At 46.5% G+C, this 26,454-nt stretch overlaps 1 protein-coding gene across 1 annotated transcript in view; it reads right to left on the reverse strand.

Moving 5' to 3' along the window:
* Positions 1-363: 363 nt before the first annotated feature.
* The window catches only part of LOC122944548 (squalene synthase-like), a 68,352-nt gene continuing 42,261 nt past the window's right edge, over positions 364-26,454 (reverse strand). Inside the window, exons 3-8 of the mRNA XM_044302948.1 lie at positions 15,065-15,248; positions 12,342-12,470; positions 11,101-11,292; positions 10,835-11,011; positions 10,443-10,595; positions 364-1,312 (exon numbers count right to left, since the gene is read on the reverse strand). Of these exons, the coding sequence (XP_044158883.1) occupies positions 1,118-1,312; positions 10,443-10,595; positions 10,835-11,011; positions 11,101-11,292; positions 12,342-12,470; positions 15,065-15,248 (1,030 nt within the window). The 3' untranslated portion in view covers positions 364-1,117. The remainder of the gene's footprint in view (positions 1,313-10,442; positions 10,596-10,834; positions 11,012-11,100; positions 11,293-12,341; positions 12,471-15,064; positions 15,249-26,454) is intronic.

The raw sequence follows: 26,454 nt of genomic DNA on the forward strand, positions 1-26,454 counted from the left end.
ATATGCCTAAAGAATCTGGCAGGTATTTATCTTCTGCTCTGTCTGTCTTCTGCTTGTAGTGGGCCTGACTAGCTGAGGAGGAATTTGGCTTCTCCTGGACTCTGGATATGTACTCACAGCACTGCTCGCACGGAATGATGTCGTCCTGGAGATCTAAAGTTCTGGAGGTTGTTTCTTGCTTGTCACCAGCTGAGGTAACTGACTCAGGCTGGGAAGATGGATCCTTGCCTCAGCCAAGGCGGGATCCAGGGTTGGGATCCCTGGTTCTGGGAGCTCCTACCAACACAACCTACCCCAGGCAGGGGTGGCTGGTACACTGACTACACTTCCTTCTCCTCCTCATGAGACAGGACATGGGAACGTCCCACTTCTGCTCACATAGGGGAGCCTAGATTGGAATGGACTATTCCAGACTAGATATACTAACTAACCATGGTCTGCTTACATATTGCTGCCACCTGCTGGCGGACAGGGAAATTACAGCAAATGCATAATACAAGCCTGGAAAGTACATGCAAAGTTAAATTACCGGAAAATGCAAAGTTAAATTACACAAGATGACAAGAAATATACACTTGACATATTGTAGCAGGGAGAAAGAGTTTTAGTGACATACTCTGGGATGTTACACTACAAGAAGAAATAAAGTTCAACTGAGTTTTATTTCAAGTGCTGGAACTATTTTCTTCCATTTCCAAAAGAGTGACTTGCTTGGCACGTTCCGTGCACAGGGCTTTGGATTACGAGGCGAGCTGGATTTTCTTTAATGGACTTTGCTGTTGCATTGTGTTTGTACTTTTGGAGTTTCAGCCATGCGTATTCACTTCATTTTATAGCTGTGCTGACTAAGGGCTCTTTTAGACTAGCGTGTCCTGTGCGGAAATTACGCTCTGTGTGTGAGCTTAATTTCCCATTATGGGCGCTGCTCGTTTCACAGGAGCGCACGGTCTTATACAGATTTTTGTCACTATGATTCTGTAGAAGTAAGGTCATGCAGAGACACACAGCATTATACATCAGTATAATGCAGTGCGCTCCTGTGAAACGAGCAGTGTCCAGAACAGGGAATGACTCTCACAAGGAGCACGATTTCCACACAGGACACGCTTGTGTGAAACTAGTCTGACTGTCTTTTGTTTGTACTCAGGTACTGCCAACTGAGGGCGGCCAAAACCATTGCACATGACAGGTAAATGAAGAAGCTGTAGTGGGACACCCGGGGGCCACTGGACAAACTCAGTTTCTGGATGGTAGAAACGATGTTCTGTGTATGTCCAGCAGAAAGGTCTGTCAGGGGGATCTTCTGGTAGATCTGATAGGAAAAAAAATATAATAATAATAGAATGAATGGCAGATAAATTATAGCCCCCCCCCCCCTCGGGGCCACTCCCTCTGCCACTGAAGGCAGATAACTTTAGTAGCCCCTAATTTGAGCTCTGCCCCCCCTTCCAGGGGAATTCTCTCGCTCTGCTTGTGAACTGTTAAGGTGCCTGCCACAAAAACACAGACAAGACACAAACAGAAATCCACAGCAGAGCAAACCTTTCTCTTTCAGTCTATGGTTCTAGGGCCCCGGGATTTCACATCAGCCGAAGCTGCTACTCACAATATAACATCCACAGCAGAAGAGCTCACCACAGCACGGCGGGGTACAGCAAGAGGCAGGCAAGATAACCAGTTTTCTGACCTTGTCTCTAGGGCTGCAGTCCCCGTCCTCAAGTGTCATCCACCGTGCTCCTGGAACCCAAACCTTCGGCATCACCATATTCTGACAACCATAACTTTTTTATATTTCAGTCTACAGAGCTGTATGAGGGCTTGTTTTTTTTGCGTAACAAACTGTAGTTTTTATTGGTACCATTTTTGTAGTAAGACTTTTTGATAACCGTTATTCAATTTTTGAGGAGGACAAGATGACAAAAAAAATATAGCAAATCGCGTTTTTCTTTTTTTTTTCCTTTACAGCAGGCATGCTCAACCTGTGGCCCTCCAGCTGTTGCAAAACTACAACTCTCAGCATGCCCGAACAGCCTACAGCTATCAGCCAGCCTACAGCAGGGAATTGTGGAAGTTGTAGTTTTACAACAGCTGGAGGGCCGCAGGTAGAGCATGATAGATTAGACATTTTCAGATGCGGCGATTCCCAATATGTATATATTTTTTATATATTTTTAAATTTATATATATATATATATTTTTTTTTTTACTTTTTTCACTTTAAAAAAATAAAATAAAAATATTAGCCCCCTTAGGGGCCTAATACTTTGGATCTTTTTATCCCCTCTCCTATTCACCCTAATAAAGATCTATTAGGGTGAATAGGATTTTTACACTCTCCATTCTGGGCTATGCCTCGCGCATAGCTCAGCATGGAGAATGCCATGGCAGGCCTGGATTGCTTCAGCAGCGTCCAGGCTGCCATGGCAACAGATTGGATCTCCGCGATTTCACTGCTGTGGCTCCGATTGTAAGGAAGAGGGAGCCGCATCCCTCTGCCTTCACTCACAGGTGCCGCAATCAGCATTTATCATGGCACGAGATGGGTTAAATGACATGGGCGGCGCGATCACTGCTTCCTGTCAGTGCGGGTGGGTGTTGGCTATATGATACAGCCAGCACCTGCCGTGTATGGAACGGTCATGCTGCAGAGGCCTGTTAAAAACACATGCAGATGCATAACTATGGGTTAAGGGGTTAATACACTATATATACCCCAATATGGTTCCTAAAAAACCTATAACTATTCCCGCAAAATAAAAAAAATAAAAAATTGGAAGTAAAAATTTAAAAGTTAGAACACAATGGGGGAAAATATTATTGGTCCTTAAGGCCTTATTTGTCACTAAGGGGTTAAAAATGCAATAGTGTCCCATGAGGTGTGCACCAAGATTTACTGCAGACACATAAAAAATCTACAATAAAAAAAAAAAATTCGGAGGGTTTTTCCAATTTTAACGTAACTGTTAAGAGGTTAAAAAGTTTTACTCTTTACATTCTGCTTGACATAACTTTATTATTTTTTGTCCATGGCTGTATAAAGATATATATATTTTTTTAATACATTAGTGTTGTGCTGCAATTTTATTTTACAGCAGAATTGACATTTGAAATCATGAATAAAGCTATAATTTTTTTTGGGCAGGTTGTTAATTCTTTATTATAAATATATCTAGCATCTATTTAGTTAGGCCCCAAAAATAGACTATATGGTGAGACAGATCTGCGGTCCTTCAATTGTCAACACAGATCTTCTACGCAGGGAAGAAAATGGTTAGCAGCCAACATGTAAGTCAATCCATCATGTAAAAAAAAAAATTCTAAGGGCTCATGTAGATCCTTAGCACAGCGTATCATGTATAAGACCATTCTACCCTAGATGAAATGCTTCTGTACACCTCCATACATGGAGGCCAAAGGAACATGCCACACTTTCTGGTGGACTGGTGTGAAATAAAAAAAAGCTCTCTATGTACGGGAGGTGAAATTGGCCAAGCATAAATTGAAAATTAAAATAATAAAAATTAAAAATGCAAATACCTTTTTTCCCCAATTCATTTGCCACCTGCGTGTGCAAAATTAAAATGAAAATAAAATTGAACATTAAAAATGAAAAGCGTAAAATGGAAATGAAACACATGAAATAAATGTTGGCAGCAGGTGTCGCTTTTCATTTTGGAGCAAAATGTCTTTAGAGATGTCTAGAAAACACCAGTATGTGTGATAATAATAAAAAAATGAAAATTAAAAGGGCTTCTTTAATTTAATTTAATATTTATTTTTTTTTGCATTAATTTTGCACTCATGGGTGGCAAATGAAATGGCAAAATGGTATTTGAATGTTAACTTTTATGGTTTTCATTTACATTTTTTTTTTGGCTGCTTTTACCTCCCATATCTGTGCACCTCTGTATGAAATCGGAGATAGGGAGGCACAGTAGCAGCCCCATTTACCTTTACGGAAGCCAAAACAGGTGTCACGAGGGTGTCAAGAGCCACACCTGACTCCGTTGTACCCGGGGTCAGGAGGTCGCAGCGGTTGGCTGCACGCTCTATGTAAGATAGGGATGTTTCCTTATGGTAGCTTTCTGGGTTTGCTTTGCAAACCCTTTTGGCTCACTCAGGGATCCGTAACTCCTTCTCTCAGCTGTTCCTTGTCCAGCACTCCCAATCCTCCTTATATTCCCCTCTCACACTTCTCTGGTTGCCAGATATAGAGCTTCCTGCCTGGACTTCTATACTGACCCACTGGAGCTGTGTTGCTGCGTTCTCTGATTGTTGCTTTAGAACGCTACCCTCCGGATCCCTGTTGGACCTTTGTGGACAGTTGTTGTCATCCACCTGGGTGTTTATGTTTGTCTGTGTTTGTCTGTCCTCTCCCTGGTGTTTCCCTCTTAGTGTCAGTGGTGCAGACTAGCGATCCCACCAGCCCGTTCATTATCTAGGGTTCATTTCAGGGAAAGCCAGGGTTTAGGCACGTGATCGCCGCACGGGTGAGGAACCCGTCTAGGGACGTCAGGGCAGTCAGGTGCCAGCCGCAAGGAGAGTTAGGGGTCACCACCTTTCCCTCTCCCTTGGGCAGGACTTTCCCTTTTTCCTCCCCGTGCGTGTTGCCGGTCATTACATTATATCTGGCCCTTATTTTTGTGTAGGTAAAAAAAAAAATCCTACTTAGAATCCAGTATGGATCAAATTGCTGCTCTGTCCGAACAATTTCATGGCCTGTCTTTGGAGGTGGCAGGATTGAAGGCGTCGGTCCTCCAGCAACATCAGCAATTACAACTGACCGCAAGCCCAGCGGTTGCTACTGGTAACCAGGTTGTTGCGGAACGCAAGGTCCCTCTCCCTGACAGATTTTCTGGGGGAAGGGACAAGTTTTTGACTTTCCGTGAGGCCTGTAAATTATACTTTAAACTGCGCCCTTACTCCTCTGGTAATGAAGAACAGCGGGTGGGTTTGGTTATTTCCCTGCTGCAGGGGGACCCGCAGTCCTGGGCGTTCTCTTTACCTACTGATTCTCAGGCGTTTCGGTCAGTGGATGAGTTTTTCGGGGCCTTGGGTCTCATATATGACGACCCTGACCGAGTCGCACTGGCTGAATCAAAATTACGGAGACTCCTACAAGGAGAGCGGCCGGTAGAGGAGTATTGCTCTGACTTCCGTAGGTGGGCTACGGATACCCAATGGAACGACCCGGCTCTCAGGAGTCAGTTCTGCTCTGGGTTATCCGAAAGGGTTAAGGATGTGCTTGCATTGTATGAGACCCCCTTTTCCCTTGATGCAGTTATGTCCCTTTCTATCCGTATAGATAGACGCCTTAGGGACAGGTTGAAAAAACCGGAGCCATTGGTAACCCCTCCCAAGCAGCAGTTAGTCTGTACGGACTTAGACGAGCCTATGCAGCTAGGAGGAACTACTCGTCAGGTCCGTCCTCCTGTGGTTCGCCGTAGGCGTGGGTTTTTTTTTTTGTGGGGAGAGGGGTAATTTTATTAATGTCTGTCCTTCTTTCCTCAGAAACAAAAAACCGTCGGAAAACTACTAACCCCAGGCTGTGTGGAGGATGTCAGCCGGGGGGTATACGTTTCCTCCATACGTACATCACAATTTGTGTTGCCAGCGGTTATTGTTTTTGGTGATAAGACAGAGACTATTTCTTTCTTTCTAGACAGTGGAGCAGGGGTAAATTTGATAGATGCCCATTTTGCCCGCACTATGGGTTTGTCTCTCTGTACACTACAGAGACCTATTCCCATATTTTCTATTGATTCTGCTCCTCTGTCTCAGAGAAATCTCACCCACATTGTTCATAATTTACACCTTCGGGTAGGGGATCACCATAACGAGATGCTCTCATGTTTTGCTTCCCGCTCCGGTAGTGCTGGGTCTTCCCTGGTTGGTAGCGCACAATCCAGTGGTGGATTGGCAGGCCAGGGAGATATTGGAGTGGAGTGAGCCGTGCAGAGAAAATTGCTTAAATAGCAATTGCTTAGTCGCCTCCATAGCTACCCTACCTACATTTGTTTCGGACTTTGAGGGCGTTTTTTCTGAAAAGGGTTGTCAGAAGTTACCACCTCATCGTCCTTATGATTGCCCGGTTAACCTTATTCCCGGCGCAAAATTACCCAAGACCAGGTTATATAATCTTTCAGGTCCAGAGAGACAAGCCATGAAGGATTATATCTCCGAGAGTTTGGCTAAGGGACACATCAGACCCTCTTCTTCACCCGTGGCTGCAGGGTTTTTCTTCGTTAAAAAGAAAGATGGGGGCCTGCGTCCTTGCCTAGATTTTCGTGAATTAAATCGGATAACCATCCGAGACCCATACCCTCTTCCTCTCATTCCTGACCTGTTTAACCAGATTGCGGGTGCTAGGTGGTTCTCCAAACTCGATCTTAGGGGGGCCTACAATCTGATTCGTATTAAAGAGGGGGATGAGTGGAAAACAGCTTTTAACACCCCTGAGGGGCATTATGAAAATCTAGTTATGCCTTTCGGCCTGACCAATGCTCCTGCCATCTTTCAACATTTCGTTAATGACATTTTTAGTCATCTAATCGGCAGGTTTGTGGTAATATACCTAGATGATATCTTAATTTATTCGTCTGATCTGAGAACACATGAGGAGCATGTCAGACAAGTACTACAGGTCATACGGACGAATGAATTATATGCTAAAATTGAAAAATGTGTTTTTGCCGTTCAGGACATACAATTCCTAGGTTATTATTTATCTGCGTCAGGTTTCCGTATGGATCCTAGGAAGGTCCAGGCAATTTTGGATTGGGATCTTCCTGAGAACCTCAAAGCACTACAACGGTTCTTGGGCTTCGCGAATTTCTATAGGAAATTCATAAAAAATTATTCGGTGATCGTAAAACCCCTTACTGACATGACTAGGAAGGGGACTGATTTTTCTAAATTGTCTGACGCCGCTAAAGTTGCTTTTTCCTCTCTAAAAGAGAGGTTTACCTCAGCACCTGTACTAGTCCAACCTGATGTCTCTCAGCCTTTTATTGTTGAAGTCGATGCATCAGAGGTGGGAGTGGGGGCTGTATTGTCTCAGGGTCAGTCTCCTGGCAAATGGCGACCTTGTGCTTTCTTTTCTAAAAAACTATCTGCAGCAGAACAGAACTACGATATTGGCAATAGGGAACTGTTAGCTATTAAACTTGCGTTTGAGGAGTGGCGTCACTTCTTAGAGGGGGCAGTCCACCCCGTCACTGTGTTTACGGACCACAAAAATCTGCTGTACCTCGAATCAGCTAAGCGTCTCACCCCTAGACAGGCTAGGTGGTCGCTATTTTTTACCAGGTTTAACTTTGTGATTACCTATCGTCCTGGGGCAAAGAATACCAAGGCTGATGCACTATCTCGTTGTTTCCTTGGAGGGGGTAATATGAGCGATCCGGTGCCCATTCTTCAAAGAGGAGTGGTTGTCTCTGCGGTACACTCTGCTTTGGAGGGGAAGGTGTTAGAGGCCCAGGGGGACGCCCCAGTCTCTTGCCCCTCAGAGAAATTGTTTGTACCGTTGAACCTACGTCTCGAATTATTAAAGGAACATCATAATTCGGCACTTGCTGGGCACCCGGGTGGTAAAGCAACCTTGGAGCTATTGTCTCGTCGTTTTTGGTGGCCAAGGTTGCGTCAGGATGTATTGGATTTTGTGTCTTCTTGTTCTACCTGTGCGCGCGCAAAGGTTTCACATACACGTCCTGCAGGGTCTCTATTACCACTCGTCATTCCCAATAGACCATGGTCACATCTGTCTATGGATTTTATCACTGACTTACCTTTGTCTGCGGGTAAAACAGTTATTTTGGTAGTAGTGGACAGGTTTAGCAAAATGGCACACTTCATTGCGTTACCCGCACTACCTAATGCTAAAACTCTTGCTCAGGTATTCGTCAGTGAGATCGTGAAGCTTCACGGGGTCCCCTCCAATGTTGTTTCGGATCGGGGAACCCAGTTTATTTCTAAATTTTGGAAAGCTTTTTGTTCCCGTTTGGGGGTTCACTTGTCCTTTTCCTCAGCTTTCCATCCTCAGTCGAATGGACAGACTGAGTGTACCAACCAAAACCTGGAGACATATCTAAGATGTTTTGTGTCTGAAAACTAAGACTTGTGGTCGTCATATTTACCCTTAGCTGAGTTTGCCATAAATAATCGCCGTCAGGAATCCACTGGCAAGCCACCATTTCTTGGTGCATATGGTTTTCATCCCCAATTCTGTACTTTCAAAGAGGGGGGGGGGGTCTTCTGGGGTTCCCGAAGAGGAACGGTTTTCGTCATCTCTTTCAGCGGTATGGCAGAAGGTGCAAGCTAACTTGAAAAATATGGGAGGTAAATACAAATGCATGGCTGATAAGAGACGGTCGCCAGGTCCGGACCTAGGAGTGAATGACTATGTGTAGTTATCTACTAGGAATATCAAATTGAAGGTTCCCTCTTGGAAACTGGGTCCTCGGTTTATTGGTCCTTACAAGATTGTAGCCATCATCAACCCCGTGGCTTTTTGCCTGGAGTTACCTCAGACTTTTAAAATCCATAATGTCTTTCATAAGTCGTTACTCAAAAAATATGTTCCACCTCTAGAACAGTCACCGCTGCCACCCCCTCCTGTTGTCGTGGATGGTAATTTAGAATTTCAGATATCCAAAATGATTAATTCTCGTCGGGTCCGCCGAGGTAAACGCCGACAGGCTAGTTCGGATTTTTCATGCCTCTCATCCTGAGAGACCTGGTCCTGAGTGTCCAGAGGCCCCTCGTAGAGAGGGGGGTACTGTCACGAGGGTGTCAAGAGCCACGCCGGGGTCAGGAGGTCGCAGCGTTGGCTGCACGCTCTATGTAAGATAGGGATGTTTCCTTATTGTAGCTTTCTGGGTTTGCTTTGCAAACCCTTTTGGCTCACTCAGGGATCCGTAGCTCCTTCTCTCAGCTGTTCCTTGTCCAGCACTCCCAATCCTCCTTATATTCCCCTCTCACACTTCTCTGGTTGCCAGATATAGAGCTTCCTGCCTGGACATCTATTCTGACCCACTGGAGCTGTGTTGCTGCGTTCTCTGATTGTTGCTTTAGAACGCTACCCTCCGGATCCCTGTTGGACCTTTGTGGACAGTTGTAGTCGTCCACCTGGGTGTTTGTGTTTGTCTGTGTTTGTCTGTCCTCTCCCTGATGTTTCCCTCTTAGTGCAGTGGTGAGGACTAGCGATCCCACCGGCCCGTTCATTATCTAGGGTTCATTTCAGGGAAAGCCAGGGTTTAGGCACGTGATCGCCGCACGGGTGAGGAACCCGTCTAGAGACGTCAGGGCAGTCAGGTGCCAGCCGCAAGGAGAGTTAGGGGTCACCACCTTTCCCTCTCCCTTGGGCAGGACTTTCCCTTTTTCCTCCCTGTGCGTGTTGCCGGTCATTACAACAGGCATGTGCATGAGCTCTTCAAGCAGAAATCTGATTACCCAACCAGAATCACCAGTCTGTAGTGGCCCTTAGTTTTTTTTTTCTGAAGGGACATATTCGTTTCCTAGTACCAATAGTCGGTGGGAGTCACAACAGTCTCTCCCAACTCCTCCATTAACTCAGTTTGGTTCTATGTGGAGAAAGCAATAAGTGATCTCTGAAAGCTTCGCTGTCAGAGGGAAGACTAAATCGGTTATTCGATCAGGCCAAGAGTATTTTGATACTGTTGGCGTGGTTACATATTCACACCATACAGCCAAAACTGTGGGGGCGGGATTTAGGGCACAGTGAGTTTTTTACTAAAAGAATCTGTATTTTTGTTTGTTTTTTAAATGAACACCGCCATTTCTGTCCATGACCATGGCTGGTATTGCAGCTCAGCCCCACCAGAGTGGTGCCACCAGCCTCATCAGAGGTGCCATTTCTGGGGGAAAAAAGCTGACAATTTTTTTAATCCTAAACAACCCCTATTACTCCTGGCAACCTGTTAAAAGAGAACAAGACAATCGCCGTTTGGCCCTTTAATGGTACGAGTACCTCATCCCAGCCAATTCAGGTCTACGCCCGATGGGTAGGTGGGTTGCTGTATGCTGGGCATTAGGAAGTTATTTCTAAAACGTGCTATCTGACTCAACAACCCTCTACAGTCTTGCCTGATATTTGGGAACAAGAAAGCTGAAGTTAACGACACCCAACATCCCCAACAATCAGTTGATTTGAGCAGCCTCCCACTGGAAACTATACAGTGGACAGAGCTGGAAGCAGAAGGGCTCGGTCCACTGTATGGTGGTCATGCCGGGGAACTGCAGCTCAGCTCTCATTCAAGTAAATGGCAGATAAGCTGCGGTATGCCAGCACCAAAAAATACACATTGGACAGAGATTTCAATATTATAGGCTTGGGAAAACGCTCTTTATACTAGTGTAATGTGAGACTGTCCACTGTGTGGTTCTTCATATGTGGTGGTACATACAGTGAAGATTTCACTTACCTCATTCACATACTGATACATGATAGCTCTGACCGCTTGCATGTTGGTGGCGTTCATCATCAGCGTGACCGCCTGCCCCTTGCGGATCTTCACCACTCCTTTAAACACCTGCGGGTTGTTATAAAAAGCGGCCATTGTGGCTATAGACATGACCTGAGGACACAAGGAGGATGCATTATTATGGAAGCCGCAAGTGCTCCCCCTGCTAGACCAAAATCATGGCTGTATGTTTATATGATGTCTCTGCAGCCAGATGGAACTCAAACTGAAATCAATGGAAGTTGAACTAACATACATCACATGCAGCTCTGGATTTGACTGAAGTATACGACATGAAGAATCATGCAGTCAGTGTAGTGTTAAAGCTGCTTCAATGCTCCTTCCTCACTCACCTGTAGGATGGCATTAAAGTGAAACACCCTCTGGTTCCTCAGCCGGGACAGGTAGAGAAGGACATCGGGCACGTGCTGCAGAGCATTGGTCACCAGTTCATTCAAGCACTGCACAGCCGGCACTACGTTCTCCGGCTTGGCAAGGTCGGACAGTTTTTTGCTGTATTTGCTCCACACCTGAAGAGGACAGATAAGACAGTGTTGGTTTTGATCACAGTCATGCAGCGAAGAATTCACTACTATCAACCCTATCAGCCTATAATCACCTCTCTGGGCCAGAACTCTCTTCCTTCCAGCTGGTCCTCCAGGTAATCTCGGATGATGTTTGTTTTCTGCAGGAACATACCCACAGACCTTGAGAGTCTTATATCCTCACCAATGATGGCATCTTCCAGCCCTGAGGCAGAAAACAGCCGGGACAGACCAAACATCCATAATCCGAATGCAGATTGACAGTACTGAGCAAAGAATGGAGAATCCAAGTATCAGGGTTAATACTAGAGTATTAGTCAATTTGTCATTAGTATTACTTAAGATATTTTCCCCTAACAGAGGGGGGCAGAATTACTAAGTATAGGCATGTTCAGGCAGGTTATTGGGACTGACTGCGCCTAAGGGCTACAATATATATTCACGTTGATGGGTCCTTGCTGGAAGTTGACTCTGATGGTTCCATGCAGGAAAGGGATTGGCACTTAAAAGAAAGGCCAGGACTAGACCCTGCTTGGTAATGTACTATATGGTAAGTAATTTTGATGGCTCCTGTTAAATGGGCGTGAGAATAGTAAAAGGGGTGTGAATGAACCCAAAATGGGGAAGGGCTTACTGGGTCCCAAATAAATCTGGACTGTGTACATAGATCTCAAAATGGAAATCAACTTTCTTGCATCTGTTAAACAAAAAGTAGGGGACTGTAAAAAAAATAAAAAAATAAAAGTTATGACTGCAGGATCAGACTACGCAGTTTGTGTTTGTTGTCTGTTACCATGGAAACACTAAGGTTTGTATAAGAGCTGCATAAACAAAATGATAGGACATTTTTAAAAGGGGTTTTCCAGGATCTACATACCGAGGACCTATCCTTAGGATAGGTCATAAATATCTGATCAACGGGGGTCCAACTCCCGGCACCCTTCCGTGAGCACTTAGGCCTCTTTGCTAGGCCACGTGATGCCACAATCATGAGTCACATGGCCTAGGCACAGGTCCGTCCCATTCAAGTGAATAGGGATGAGCTGCAATGCCAAGCACTGCCACTATACGATGTGCGGCGATGTGCTTGGTAAGCTTATAGTAGGTGGTGCTGGGAGTGGGACAGCCATTGTTCTTCTATTGATGTCCTATCCTAAGGACAGGCCATCAATATGTAAATTCTGGACAAACCTTTTAATGAAGACCAGTTGCAAAGATACTTTATTTTCATTCTTAGAGGCGCAGTGATACTGTTAAAACATGATTGGGAAGGTGGACAGAGCCTTCACAGGGCTAAAAAAAAAAAAACTCTCACCTTATCGAAATCCAGGAGAGATTCCACCTTCTTCTCCAAGAACTCTGCCAAGCCCACCCCCATTGTGTGGCAGATGTCTACAATCACCTTCTGATAACCCACCTTCAGGTTTCTGAACTCCCGGGAAATCTAGGACATAGAGTTAGCTGAGAATATGATAGGGACACTGATGGACACACGTTGCTTTTCTGTGCAGAGGCATACCTCAAAATATTTATGGAAAAAATGTGATTTTATATGGGAGCCTATAGGCGACGGATGCCATTCTATGCCTGTACACTGATATATGTCAGGGCCTGACATATACTTCTAACACAAGGCTCAGACCTAATGTGAACAGAGCCCTATGTGGGGCTGGTACAACACAGACAAAATTAGTAACAGTCTTGAATCACCAAAACCTACTGTCTGGCACTTTGCTGTGAACTTACCTTACCAACAGTACTTTTACATGGCCCAGTCCAACAATTGCTAGAAACTGAGAGGCATAATAATATGGGCACTGTATAATACACAGGGTAAACTGTGGAATTATTCTGCAATCTACTATCTCTTACTGTGTGGCGGTTTTATGCAGGCACTGTATAGGGATTTTAAGTATGCAATGAATGGCACCATTACTTAGCTTTCTAGGCAATGTATAGTGCTATATGCCTCCATTATATTGGTATGGTATGATGGCATTATGTAGTTACTGTATGGCACCATTATATAGGTACATATGGTGGCATTATATCGTCACTGTATGTCACCATTATGTAGGCAATATTACATAAGCATTGCGTAGTGTTATTATTTAGGCACTATAGGGCTCCATTATATTCAGTTTGATGGTATGCAGTCACCATATGGCGCAGTTACGCAGGCACAATTATATAGGTGTAGTATCAAGGTATTATGGCACCATTACAGGGAGTGCAGAATTATTAGGCAAGTTGTATTTTTGAGGATTAATTTTTATTATTGAACAACAACCATGTTCTCAATGAACCCAAAAAACTCATTAATACCAAAGCTGAATATTTTTGGAAGTAGTTTTTAGTTTGTTTTTAGTTTTAGCTATTTTAGGGGGATATCTGTGTGTGCAGGTGACTATTACTGTGCATAATTATTAGGCAACTTAACAAAAAACAAATATATACCCATATCAATTATTTATTTTTACCAGTGAAACCAATATAACATCTCAACATTCACAAATATACATTTCTGACATTCAAAAACAAAACAAAAACAAATCTGTGACCAATATAGCCACCTTTCTTTGCAAGGACACTCAAAAGCCTGCCATCCATGGATTCTGTCAGTGTTTTGATCTGTTCACCATCAACATTGCGTGCAGCAGCAACCACAGCCTCCCAGACACTGTTCAGAGAGGTGTACTGTTTTCCCTCCTTGTAAATCTCACATTTGATGATGGACCACAGGTTCTCAATGGGGTTCAGATCAGGTGAACAAGGAGGCCATGTCATTAGATTTTCTTCTTTTATACCCTTTCTTGCCAGCCACGCTGTGGAGTACTTGGACGCGTGTGATGGAGCATTGTCCTGCATGAAAATCATGTTTTTCTTGAAGGATGCAGACTTCTTCCTGTACCACTGCTTGAAGAAGGTGTCTTCCAGAAACTGGCAGTAGGACTGGGAGTTGAGCTTAACTCCATCCTCAACCCGAAAAGGCCCCACAAACTCATCTTTGATGATACCAGCCCAAACCAGTACTCCACCTTGCTGGCGTCTGAGTCGGACTGGAGCTCTCTGCCCTTTACCAATCCAGCCACGGGCCCATCCATCTGGCCCATCAAGACTCACTCTCATTTCATCAGTCCATAAAACCTTAGAAAAATCAGTCTTGAGATATTTCTTGGCCCAGTCTTGACGTTTCAGCTTGTGTGTCTTGTTCATTGGTGGTCGTCTTTCAGCCTTTCTTACCTTGGCCATGTCTCTGAGTATTGCACACCTTGTGCTTTTGGGCACTCCAGTGATGTTGCAGCTCTGAAATATGGCCAAACTGGTGGCAAGTGGCATCTTGGCAGCTGCACGCTTGACTTTTCTCAGTTCATGGGCAGTTATTTTGCGCCTTGGTTTTTCCACACGCTTCTTGAGACCCTGTTGACTATTTTGAATGAAACGCTTGATTGTTCGATGATCACGCTTCAGAAGCTTTGCAATTTTAAGAGTGCTGCATCCCTCTGCAAGATATCTCACTATTTTTGACTTTTCTGAGCCTGTCAAGTCCTTCTTTTGACCCATTTTGCCAAAGGAAAGGAAGTTGCCTGATAATTATGCACACCTGATATAGGGTGTTGATGTCATTAGACCACACCCCTTCTCATTACAGAGATGCACATCACCTAATATGCTTAATTGGTAGTAGGCTTTCAAGCCTATACAGCTTGGAGTAAGACAACATGCATAAAGAGGATGATGTGGTCAAAATACTCATTTGCCTAATAATTCTGCACTCCCTGTATATAGGAAAAATATGATGGTATAATACAGCCATGGCATGGCCTCATTATGTAGGCACTATTATATAGACACTGTATGACACCATTATATAAAAATTCCAGCTTCCAATTCCAGTAAAAAAGCTGCTTTATCATGTTCAGTATAAAATCCACTACAGGTACACATACACCGCTTACATGTTTTGGGCATAACAGAATAGGTGGTCTCTTCCCACCTCGTCATCTGACCCCTGTAACCCACATCAGTCCATCTTACCGTGGGGAAGTCCTGCAGAACTACACAATGCTTATCCTTGCTTTCTGTAAACCTCCAGTCCGCTTGGTACAGGTACGTGTGGAAGTTATGTAACATGGGGATTTTGGTCTCCCGACTGATGGTCATGTCGTCCTCCACGGTGTCCAGAGCTCGAAGCACCAGATATAAGATACACACGGCATTTCTACAACAAGAAATGTGGGCACTTTTATGGGACTAGTGAAAATAATAATAAAAATATTAAATAATAATAACAAGAATAATCATCTTTATATAGCGTCAACATATTCTGCAGCGCTTTACAATCAGGGGGTTCATGTACAAACAAAATCATACATTACATAGCATCAAAAAAAGTCAACAATTAAAACAAGAGGAATGAGGGCCCTTCTCGCAAGAACTTACAATCTATAAGGAGACAGGGGTGACAAAAAAAGGTAAAAAGTTCCTGTTTTTGAAAGAAAAGTGCAGGAGGAGTAGATATAAAGCTACACGAGCCGGTCACCAGCTGATATCTTAGTGCTTCTGAGTGCATGGGGTGTGAGGCAGGGGCGTAACTATATTGGGAGCAGGGGAAGTGGTGGCTATGAGGACCAAACTCAGAAGTGGCCCACCCAGGCAGAGGACTAAAAGATTTTATTGTCAGGGCTCCTCAAAGGCATTATACAATGATATTATATACAGTGACATGACATGTAGGAAATGGACAGAGAGGCTGCTGAGCCTGGTCTGAGAGAGCCAATTTGACTAGCCACAGGGGTGGGGGTTGCATGGGAGGAGGGGGTTGCAAAGAAGTTTCTTGGGCATTCAAAAATTTGCTGTTGGGCCCAGTCATTTAAAGTTGCGCCTGTGGGATGAGGGATACAGGTGGAGGATGATCGGGCTCTGAAGAATGATGTTGAAGGGGGATAGGAGAAGAGTTAGATTAAGGGGATGTGATAGGCCAGAAATATGGATTATCGTTTAATGGCAGACATGATTTTCCTTTAATTCACCTTAGTCGGTGTACATGCAAAATAAGTTCTCACTTCAACCCTCGCCTTGTCAGATAGCAGAGGTAGTGAACTCCACAGGGGTCTTGGCTTCAAGCAAGGCACTTGTTTACAAATTCACACGTCCTCCAGTCAGTAAGGAACCAAGCTGATGTGACAGGAAGAATCTATCAGCATGAGGTCTAAGCCATTCACGACTTCAGATTATCATACAGGTTGGAACCGGTGGTTCATAAGGATTTATGAATCGCCCGTGCATTACATACATGAACCAGATACATATTTGTGTCCCGATGGCCACAATGAACAGGCCGTTATCTTAGTCTGGCGGTAGGATGCCAGGGAAGGGAGACATACATATCTCCCCCACAGAAACCAAATAACGGTACCATGCTTGGACTCTGGTAGCCAGAACCCAGGCGGATTCATTGGTCCCAGAACCATCTCCCTCCTGACCTTCTAATCTGGAGCTATGAACCCTAAAGGGTTTTGTGGGTCTTTTGCTACCAGTCCAGCAGAGGGGGGTGGACCCTTCTCAGAGGCCGGGAGGGGAGGGACCGGCTAGAGGTTAAAAGGCTTGTGCCAGCAAGTGGGCGGGTCTTTCTCTGAAAGGGGGTCACATCGTGCCATGTGTTTGGAGAGACCTGGAAACTGCTGACATCACTGCCCCCACGTGACTGCAGCCAAGGACTATTCCACCATCATAACCCAAAGGAACATTCATCTATCCGGTAACTGACTTGTACTCTGTGTAATCCTGTTTGTACCATACTACCTGTATTCGTAACCTCAGACCACTGTATATATTCTTTGTGTATAGTGTGTTATCTAGTGTGCCCTTAAGGCGATTAAATATATCATTTAATCTTGTATCTCGATCACGAATCCCTACGTCCGTGTTTCGGCCTAGTTATAAGCTACCATGGGTTGGTTTCTCACCCTATATAATTCCGTTAGTGGACCGGGCTTATATCAAACGAGAAGCTGGTGGCAGATTTTCCGGGCTGAGGAAGCGCTGTTTCACTGGGGCAGTGACCAGGCTCCCTCAGCTTGTTGCCTCTCTGTGCCCGTTTGGACAGGAGGAGTCGGTGTAAACTGTACCAAGCTGACCTTACATGCTCCTCTGGGAGGGCATAACGCCACGTCTTGGTAACCAGTGACCATACCACGTCTCATGAGCTCAATGTAGTTGCCGTCAAGTGGGCACGAGGGGTGGTATCCCTCACATATTCCCCCACATCTCCCCCCTTTTAGAGGGCACTAGGGGAAGCACATTCCTGTGTTTCCCCGTGCGCCCATCCGCACCCTCTCTGGTGGCGAATGGCAAAGTGGTACTGCTGGAGTGCAAGCCTTCTGCGTACCCACCTCCCATTCGTTCCTGGCCAATGGAATAATCCTGACGGAGCAGGACACAGAGGCCACAATTACTGGCATCAGGATGTACCATAAAAGGCTGCCTGGGGTATCGGGAAGCTGGAAAGGGAGTCCTTCAGCACCTGGAAGGCCGTCTCGCAGTTTGTTTTCCTGGTTCTTGTCCCGGAGGGTGATCCAGGATGCGGTCGCATACCCTTCGAGTCCCATAAGCAGCTTGACCATCCGCTTAGAAGTGGCAGTTCCATACTATATGCCCAACGACATCTCGGTGGACGCCGTCCTTCCGGGCGTTTTGGTGAACATTTCCCAGAAGGGGCGGCATTTTGGGAGGGCACCTGCCTCCCGCTCATGATGTGCCTGCATTAGGTTCACGGGGAAGGCCTCCTGCCTTCCCCGGGCGTGGTCCAGGGTGACCAGGCATTGAGCCGTTGGTGCTCGTGGTACGCCCCCCCCCTGCCTGAAGCTTGTCCTGAGATACGGGAACCAGCATCCACACTTGCTGACCCATCTGGTGGGTCCTCTCACAAGCCACCTGGTCATACCCCCGCATCTGGTCGGTCTGGGCCTGCCCCATACTGTTGTGCACCAACCGTGACAAGGCCTGTGCCTTTTTCTGGAAGCGCACGACACACTCGATGACCGACACCCCAGGGGTGGCTACATCTCCCGTCCAGGCATCTGACTTAGCGGCCCCTTGGTATCTGGCCATCGGAATCTCGTGCGCAATCCACAAAAACTTCACCCTGAATGAATAAGGAACCACGAATTGTCGTTCCCTAGGCCACACCTCCGGTGAGCCCGACTGGACAGTTTCCCGGCACAACTGTCCTTGGTCCTAGACCGCCCTCTGGAGGTCTGAGTACAAGGGAGGCCATGCCACCTGCTCTGGGAGAGCTTTCAAGCTGGCGCTAGCCCCTAACGCCAGCTGAAACCCCATGTGGAACGTGGTCAAAATAGACGAGACTGCCACGTCCCCTGTCAGTTCTACTACCTGCCAGTCCCTAGGTCACTCCTCTGGTGAGCCCTGCTGGACCGTGACCCGGTACAGCCGTCCTTGGTCTGCCTCGTTCTCTGTCAGGTCCCTGGGACCCATCTCCTGGCCTCGTTCTGACTCGGCAGCCACTGGGTCGGAAGGGGGAAAGCCATCAGACCCCTGAGGAGCCCTTAGGGCCCCAGTACTCCCACTGTGCGTGACAGCAGCTATGGCCGCTGCCACCGCTGGTAGTGCCCACTTTCCCTTGGCTTTTGACCAAGTCGCAAGTCCAGATGGACTAACCTGGCCCTCTGACATCCCAGTTGGGGAGGAGCCCTGCACTAAGGCTTTACCTGGGAGCCCTATTTCTCCTGGGACAGCCCTGACCTCATTTTCATCCTCATCCTCTGCAGCTGCCTGCCCCCTGTTTGTCCCCTCAGTAGTCACACCTGAGGACAACAGGTTCCAGCATGCTTGCTGGACACACCCTGGGGCCCCAGCACAGCGGGCTTGGATGACCCCCTCACCACTGAGGGGAGAGGCAAACATTACATCCCCCACCCCACATCCACATCAACAGGCATGTTAGGTACATTCACAGTATCAACAGGGGTGGACATGGCCTCACATTCTGGGGGAAATCGGACCTCAGGGTGTCAGCGGCCACGTACTTAGACACAAGCCGCGGCAGGTCTTTCCCAGCAAAACAATGGCAGGAATATTTGAGGATACCCCCACCTCCATTACTCCTTGACTAGCGCCCCAGTCCAAATAGACCTTGGCGACGGGCAGTGACAGTTCTACTCCTCCAATCCTGGAGACAGTAAGGGATCCCCCGGGCAATAAATCATGGAGTGCTACCAGTTTAGGCTGTACCAGAGTCATCTAAGTCTCATGGCCACAGCCTGGCCCACGGTGACCATTTGAAAATTGTCAAGGGACCTCCCACCACCCCCACACAACACAGTGAACGGTTTCCGGGTCGATGACTGGGACAGGTCCCTCGGGTGCTGGGGACACATGGCCTTGAAGTGTCCTGGCTGCTTCCACAGGTGGCAAAGTCAGGGTTCCCCCATTGACGTGGAAAGTGTAGCAGGGGGCAGTCCCCACTTGGGCCTAGGGGCAGGGGTAGCAGCTGCAGCGTGCGTCTTACCCCCTTCTCCAGCCGACAGGTTTCCGGGCCTCTGAAATCCTGTTGTTGGTGTATTCATCGGCCAGGGCTGCTGTTGCGGAGGTCCCCTTTGGCTTCCAGTCGTGGAGGTACTGCTGTAGGTTCTCTGGGCAATTCCACAAGAACTGCTCTGTGGTGATAAGCTCCTTCAGCTGCTGGACGGTGGTGAGCTCCAATACTGTGGTCCATTGGTCGACCGCTCTCAGCAAGGCCCGCAAGTGATCAGCCCAGCTCTGGGTAGAACCCCGCTGCAAACTCCTGAGCTTTTTATGGTATGTCTCGGGGGTCAAGTTGTACTGCCGGACCAGAGCCTGCTTGACGTCCTCATAGCTCAGGATGGTCTCGCTGGGCAGGCACCCAAAGATTTCAAGGGCTTTTCCCCTGAGATGTGGCGTGAGGACCCACTGGTCCTCAGGCCGCTGGTACTGATAGCAGGCCATCTCAAATGCCAACAAAAATGTGTCCAGGTCCCCATCTTTGACCAGCAGGGGGAAGTCCTCAGCCCGCAGTTTGAGAATCTGGATCTCTAGAGACTCACATCGGGCTGGAGAGGGCTGCTGGAGCTAGAGAACTTGTAGTTCGTGCTCACGCTCGGCCTGTGCTTGCTCGTGACGTTCTGCAGCCTCTGCTTGCTCGCGACGCTCTAAAAGCCTCTGGTTTATCCCGATGCTCTGCCTCTGCCAGGAGGAGCTCAGAGGCTGCCTGGTCTCCGGCCTGGAGACTGTCCAGGGCAGCTTGTAGGAGAGCAGCCGAGCCTGCCAGGCTGGGGGGGTGGTCAGGTGGAGGGAGGCCCACCGCGGACCTCACCTCCAGCAACTGGCTCTGCGGGGAGCTTTGGCTGTGCTCCCCCTCACCTATAATAAAGTTGCCTTCCACATCCTCTCGGCCCCCTATCTGGACTGCGTCCTCCCCGCCACCATTCATAGCATCGGCCCTCTCCTTAGCTTTGCTCCTTGTGATACTGGCCGTCAATGCAACTGTTGATCACTGACACAGACTGCAACCTGATGCACACACACACCTTATGGTATTTGCACTCAGACTGTCTAGTGTTGAGCTGATCTTAAGACTCCAGACTACTGCTGGTAGTCTTTAGTGTCTGGGGGTATGGGTCCCACACACATTAGTATCTCGATCTCACTTTGCTGCCACCAATATGTGAGGGATACCACCCCTCGTGCCCACTTGACAGCAACTACGCCAAGCTCACAAGATGCGGTATGTTCACTGGTTACCAAGACGTGACGTTACGCCCTCCCAGAGGAGCATGTAAGGTCAGCTTGGTACAGTTTACACCGACTTCTCCTGTCCACACGGGCACAAAGAGGCAACAAGCTGAGGGAGCCTGGTCACTGACCCAGTGAAACAGCGCTTCCTCAGCCCGGGAAATCTGCCACCAGCTTCTCGTTTGATTAAAGCCCGGTCCGCTAACGGAATTATATAGGGTGAGAAACCAACCCGCGGTAGCTTATAACTAGGCCGAAACACAGACGTGGGGATTCGTGATCGAAATACAAGACAGCACAAGATTAAATTATATATTTAATTGCCTTAAGGGCACACTAGATAACACACTATACACAAAATAATATATACAGTGGTCTGAGGTTACGAATACAGGTAGTATGGTACAAACAGGATTACACAGAGTGCAAGTCAGTTACCGGGTAGATGAATGTTCCTTTGTGTTATGATGGTGGAATAGTCCTTGGCTGCGGTCACATGGGGGCAGTGATGTCAGCAGTTTCCAGATCTCTCCAAACACATGGCACGATGTGACCCCCTTTCAGAGAAAGACCCGCCCACTTGCTGGCACAAGCCTTTTAAACTGTAGCCGGTCCCTCCCCTCCCGGCCTCTGGGAAGGGTCCCCCCCCTTCTGCTGGACTGGCAGCAAATGACCCACAAAACCCTTTAGAGTTTATTGCTTCAGACCAGAAGGTCACAGGGAGATGGTTCTCGGACCAACGGATCTGCCTGGGTTCTGCCAGTAGAGTCCAAAATGGGTACTGTTATTTGGTTTCTGTGGGGAGATATGCATCTCTCCCTTCCCTGGCATCCTACCGCCAGACTAAGACAACGGCCTGTTCATTGTGGCCACCGGGACACAAATATGTATCTGGTTTATGTATGTAATGCACGGGCGATTCATAATTCCTTATGAACCACCGGTTCCAACCTGTATGATAATCTGATTGAAGTGGTGAATGGCTTAGACCTCATGCTGATAGATTCTTCCTGTCACATCAGCTTAGTTCCTGACTGACTGGAGGACGTGGGAATTTGTAAACAAGTGGCTTGCTTGAAGCTAGGACCCCTGTGGAGTTCACTACCTCTGCTATCTGACAAGCCGAGGGTTGAAGCGAGAACCTATTTTGCATGTACACAGACTAAGGTGAATTAAATGAAAATCATGGCTGCCATTAAACGATAATCCATATTCCTGACAACCCTAAACTTTTATATATTTTTTTAAAATGTGCTTTTAGGGAGAACTGGTGCAGCTTGGAAGAACTCTTGGAGATGGGAGTGAGAGGTTCAGATTAAAAGGTGGACGTTAACCTTAAAGAGAGCCGGTCACCTAACTTTCACCAATTAAACCATTAGTAATGGCCAGCAGCTTGTTGCACATGCATTACAGACCAACCTTTGTCATTAGACACTGTGTGGATTGTCCTGAAAAAGCATTTTTAATCCTTTGGATAATGGCTCAAAAGTGCCCAGCGAGGCAGGCTTTGGTTTTGAAAGTGCCCAATCCCGCCGAGCTTCCTCCCGCTATGTTCCACCCCCAGGGTAGAGGGAGAGAATGCAAGGCACAGCATAGGGGAGGAGCGCAAGACTTTAGAAGACGTCTGGGCCAGGCGTGATCATATTTACACTGCGATGTGTGGCCTGTGATGGCAGTGCCCACGAAGGACATTCAACCAGGGCCGGACTGATACTGAAATGCAGCCCTGGCACAAAAACCCCACATATATTATCATCCCCCCCCCTTCCCCCTCCTAAATCACGAAATACAGAGGTGCACACAGCAAATCTCGCTGTCCTTAATCACATTGTTAGGGACAAGTGAACACAAATTTTGTACACTGCCACTATATACACTGTAACATAACTAATACAATGTACTGTCCCCCAGATAGAGATAATATCATGCACTACGCCTGGAATGTAATTTATTCATAGTGCTCCCTGCTTGAAATAATTTATGTATACCGTCCCAGACAATGTATAATAGTATACGGCAGTATATGAGTGCATAATATACTGCAGTATATTACACTATATAGCAGTATACAGAAGTACATAATAGTGTATAATAGTATACAGCAGTATAGAACATTGTACAGTGGTATATGGCACTATATAATAGTGTACAGCAGTATATAACAGTGTAAAGCATTTTACAGCAGTACTAATTATATATATTTTATACACCCAAACATACAGACACTATACATTTACATATATACATAGAAATAGACACACACACACACACACACACACAATCATTTACACCCATATTTGCACCTAAATCTCCTGGTGGCAGAGGAAGTAGAAAAGCAGACCAGACAGCCTCCCCTACCGCTCCTGTTGGTCCCAACACAGAGAATCTTCCAGTCACAAGACAATTCTTCAGAAAGGTGAAGGTACGGCAGAATGGTGATGTAACCTGCCTGCAGCTCTGTAAGACAGCCATGGCTGATGGGAGGGTCCTCTTCTCCGGGCCTGCACTTGTTTCTTGGCGCCTGGTGCTCCCACAGGCTGTCTGTCACATCCTTTTTCTGACCTGATGCTCTTAGCATGGTCATGTGAGGTCACCACACTGGGAGCCTCAGGTCCTGCTGTGCTTGTCCTCTCAAAGGTGCTGCAAACACCCTGTCACTGTTAGGACATTGCCTCAGCATCTCAACAGTTCGAGGGGCAGGGCTCCAGGTCACCATTAGATCCCTGCAAATGCCATCGTAGGGTGCAGATACTGTGTCATGGCATGTGGGGGCCTGACAAAGACCACCAGACCTGAAATAACCACCTTTTAAAAGAGGTATCATCCCCTCTACCTCCAGTCCTTTTTCAAGAACTAAGAAACCTAAACACACATATATATATATATATATATATATATAAAAAGGTAACAAGGCAGCACTCCGGTCATCAGTGAAACAAAGTGGATCTTTATTACACCTAATGTAAAATGCAATGTTTTAGCTCATCTCAATGGAGCCTTTGTCAGGGCTTGACAAGGGCTCCATTGAGATGAACTGAAACGTTGCATTTTGCTTTGGGTGTAATAAAGATGCACTTTGTTTCACTGAAGATCGGAGTGCTGCCTTATTACCTTCTCTACATTCATCGCTTTTTGTTGTCCAAGGAGTTCTGCTATTAATATTTTTCATATAATATATATATATATATATATATATATATACACATATACATATACACACACACACACACACACGGTATAATATATTTTTATTATATATTTTATTTTTTGGGGGGATGGAATTTAATCGGATGCTGCCATAGGCTCAAAGAAAACCGATTACCGGTAAGTGTAATTCAATATTTCTCTTTTTTGCCTATGACAGCGCCCCTGGAGAATAGGCAAGATACCCTCTCTAGAGTGGGGCAACAGCATAAGGCACCTTACGGCCAAAGTTAAGACCCTCATTTGAAGGGATCTGAAGTCTATAGCGCCTAAAAAAGTATGTGGAGAGCTCCAGGTAGCTGCCCTACAAATCTGTTCTATAGAAGCTGAAGTTCTCTCTTCCCATGAAGTGGAGACTGATCTAATAGAGTGAGCCCCGAACCCCGAGGGTGGAACAACTCCCTTAGAAGAGTAAGCTAAGAAGATAACCTGTGTAATCCACCTAGCAATAGTCTGAGAAGAAGCCGCAGGTCCTTTCTTTGCTCCCTGAAATAAAAGCAGTAGACGTGAGGAGGACCCCCAAGGCTCAGTGAGCTGTAGATATTGTAAAATATGCCTACTAAAACTTAAACAATGGAATTCTGCTTCCTTCTTTTTTTTAGGAGAAGCACAGAAGGAAGGTAATACGATCTCCTGAGAACGGTGAAAAAGAGAAGAGAGTTTTGGTAAAAAAGAAGGATCAAGAGAAATCACCACCCGATCTTCCAGGATTACAAAGTAGGGAGGGTCAACCGAGAGAGCAGCGATCTCACTCACCCTAATTGCCGAGGTAATGGCCAGAAGGAACGCAAGTTTAAGGGAGAGCATCTCTGGGGGAGATATTATTAATAGGCTCGAAGGGATCTGAAGTGAGAGCAGAGAGGACCAAATTTAAATCCCAGGGAGGAACTCTTTTACAGACTGGGGACAACTTGGATACTGCTATTACAAACCTCTTAACCCAAGGATGTTCGGCTAACCTAAACTCAAACAAAGTGCTTAAAGCTAAAATCTGGACCTTTAAAAAGTTCTAGACCTAAGCTTTTTCTTCCATCCCTCTTGTAAAAAAATCGAATACAAGCTGAATGTCATAAAAATTGAGCACACCCACAGGTTTATTGGCAAATCTGTAAAAAGGCCTTCCAAACTCTCAGATAGATATAGTTACACAGTTAATACGGTTGAAAAAAAGACAAAACGTCCATCAAGTTCAACCAAGGGACAGGTGGGGACGTGAATCCCAGAAGTGACCTTTTTTCGACTGGCCAACAGAGTGTTACCCGAATCCTCAGAGAGACCTCTTTTCTTTAAAATCTCCCTTTCAACAACAAGACAGTCAGGTGCAGATTCCTCACCTCCGGGTGAAAGAAAGGACCCTGAGACAGAAGCTCCTGAGACTCCAGAAGCACCCAGGGGTTCGCTATTAACATCTTGCGGAGCCAGGAAAACCAAACCCTTCTCAGCCAAAAGGGAGCTATAACTATCACTGTAACTCCCTCTTCTCTGATTTTCTTGAGAACCCTTGGTAACAACTTTAGCGGGGGGTGTAGGCATAAAGAAGGCCCTGCCGCTACGATTGGGCCAAAGCATCCACTGCTCTCAGATGCTCCCCTGGAGATAGAGAAAAGGAGGTCTTTTTTTGTTTGACCTGGTGGCAAAAAGATCTGTCTCCGGAATCCCCCATAATGCTGTAATCTGATTGAATACCCCCTGATCTAGGGACCACTCTCCCTGGTTTAGATGATGACGGCTGAGGAAGTCCGCTTTCACATTGTCTGTACCGCAGAAAGAGATAATAGAGAAGCTTCTGCTAGACTAAAAATTTGATGAGTGAGACCCATGAGGCCCAGAGCCCTTGTACCTCCCTGCCGGTTGATATAGGCCACCGCTGTCTTATTGTCCGAGTAAACTCTCACATTTCTGCCTTTGATAACCGGGAGACTCTGTGCTAAGGCTATCCTGATCACATACAATTCATTGAAATTGTGTGACTGGGATAGTGAATTGCTGTCCCAGCTCCCCTGCAACAGAAGGGACCCCACATGGGCTCCCCAACCAGATGGGCTTGCATCCATGGTCAAAGGGAGAACTGCTTCCCTGAGCCAAGGAACCCCTTCCTGTAAAATTTCGCAGATCCATTCGCCACCAAGAAATTCAGAGTCTGGGGTGATAGAGAGCTATCTGCGTCCAGAGAGAGGGGACATCTGTCCCAATCCTGAAAGATCTGAAGCTAGAGAAGCCTTGAATGATACTTTGCCTTCTCTACCCCTGGAATAGCGGCCGTCATGAGACCCAGCACCGACCTGGCTTCCTTTAGGGTGACTGACGGATGAGAGTGCAGTAGCTGAAGCCTCAATCTGATAAGCATAGCTTTTTGTAGGGGTAACAGGCACCTCTGGGAACTGGAGTCCAGGATCATTCCTAAGAAGCTGCATCTCTGGCTTGGGCATAAACTGGATTACTCTAGGTTT

The sequence above is a fragment of the Bufo gargarizans genome, chromosome 8, assembly GCF_014858855.1.
Source record: "Bufo gargarizans isolate SCDJY-AF-19 chromosome 8, ASM1485885v1, whole genome shotgun sequence".
NCBI classification, from domain to species: Eukaryota; Metazoa; Chordata; class Amphibia; order Anura; family Bufonidae; genus Bufo; species Bufo gargarizans.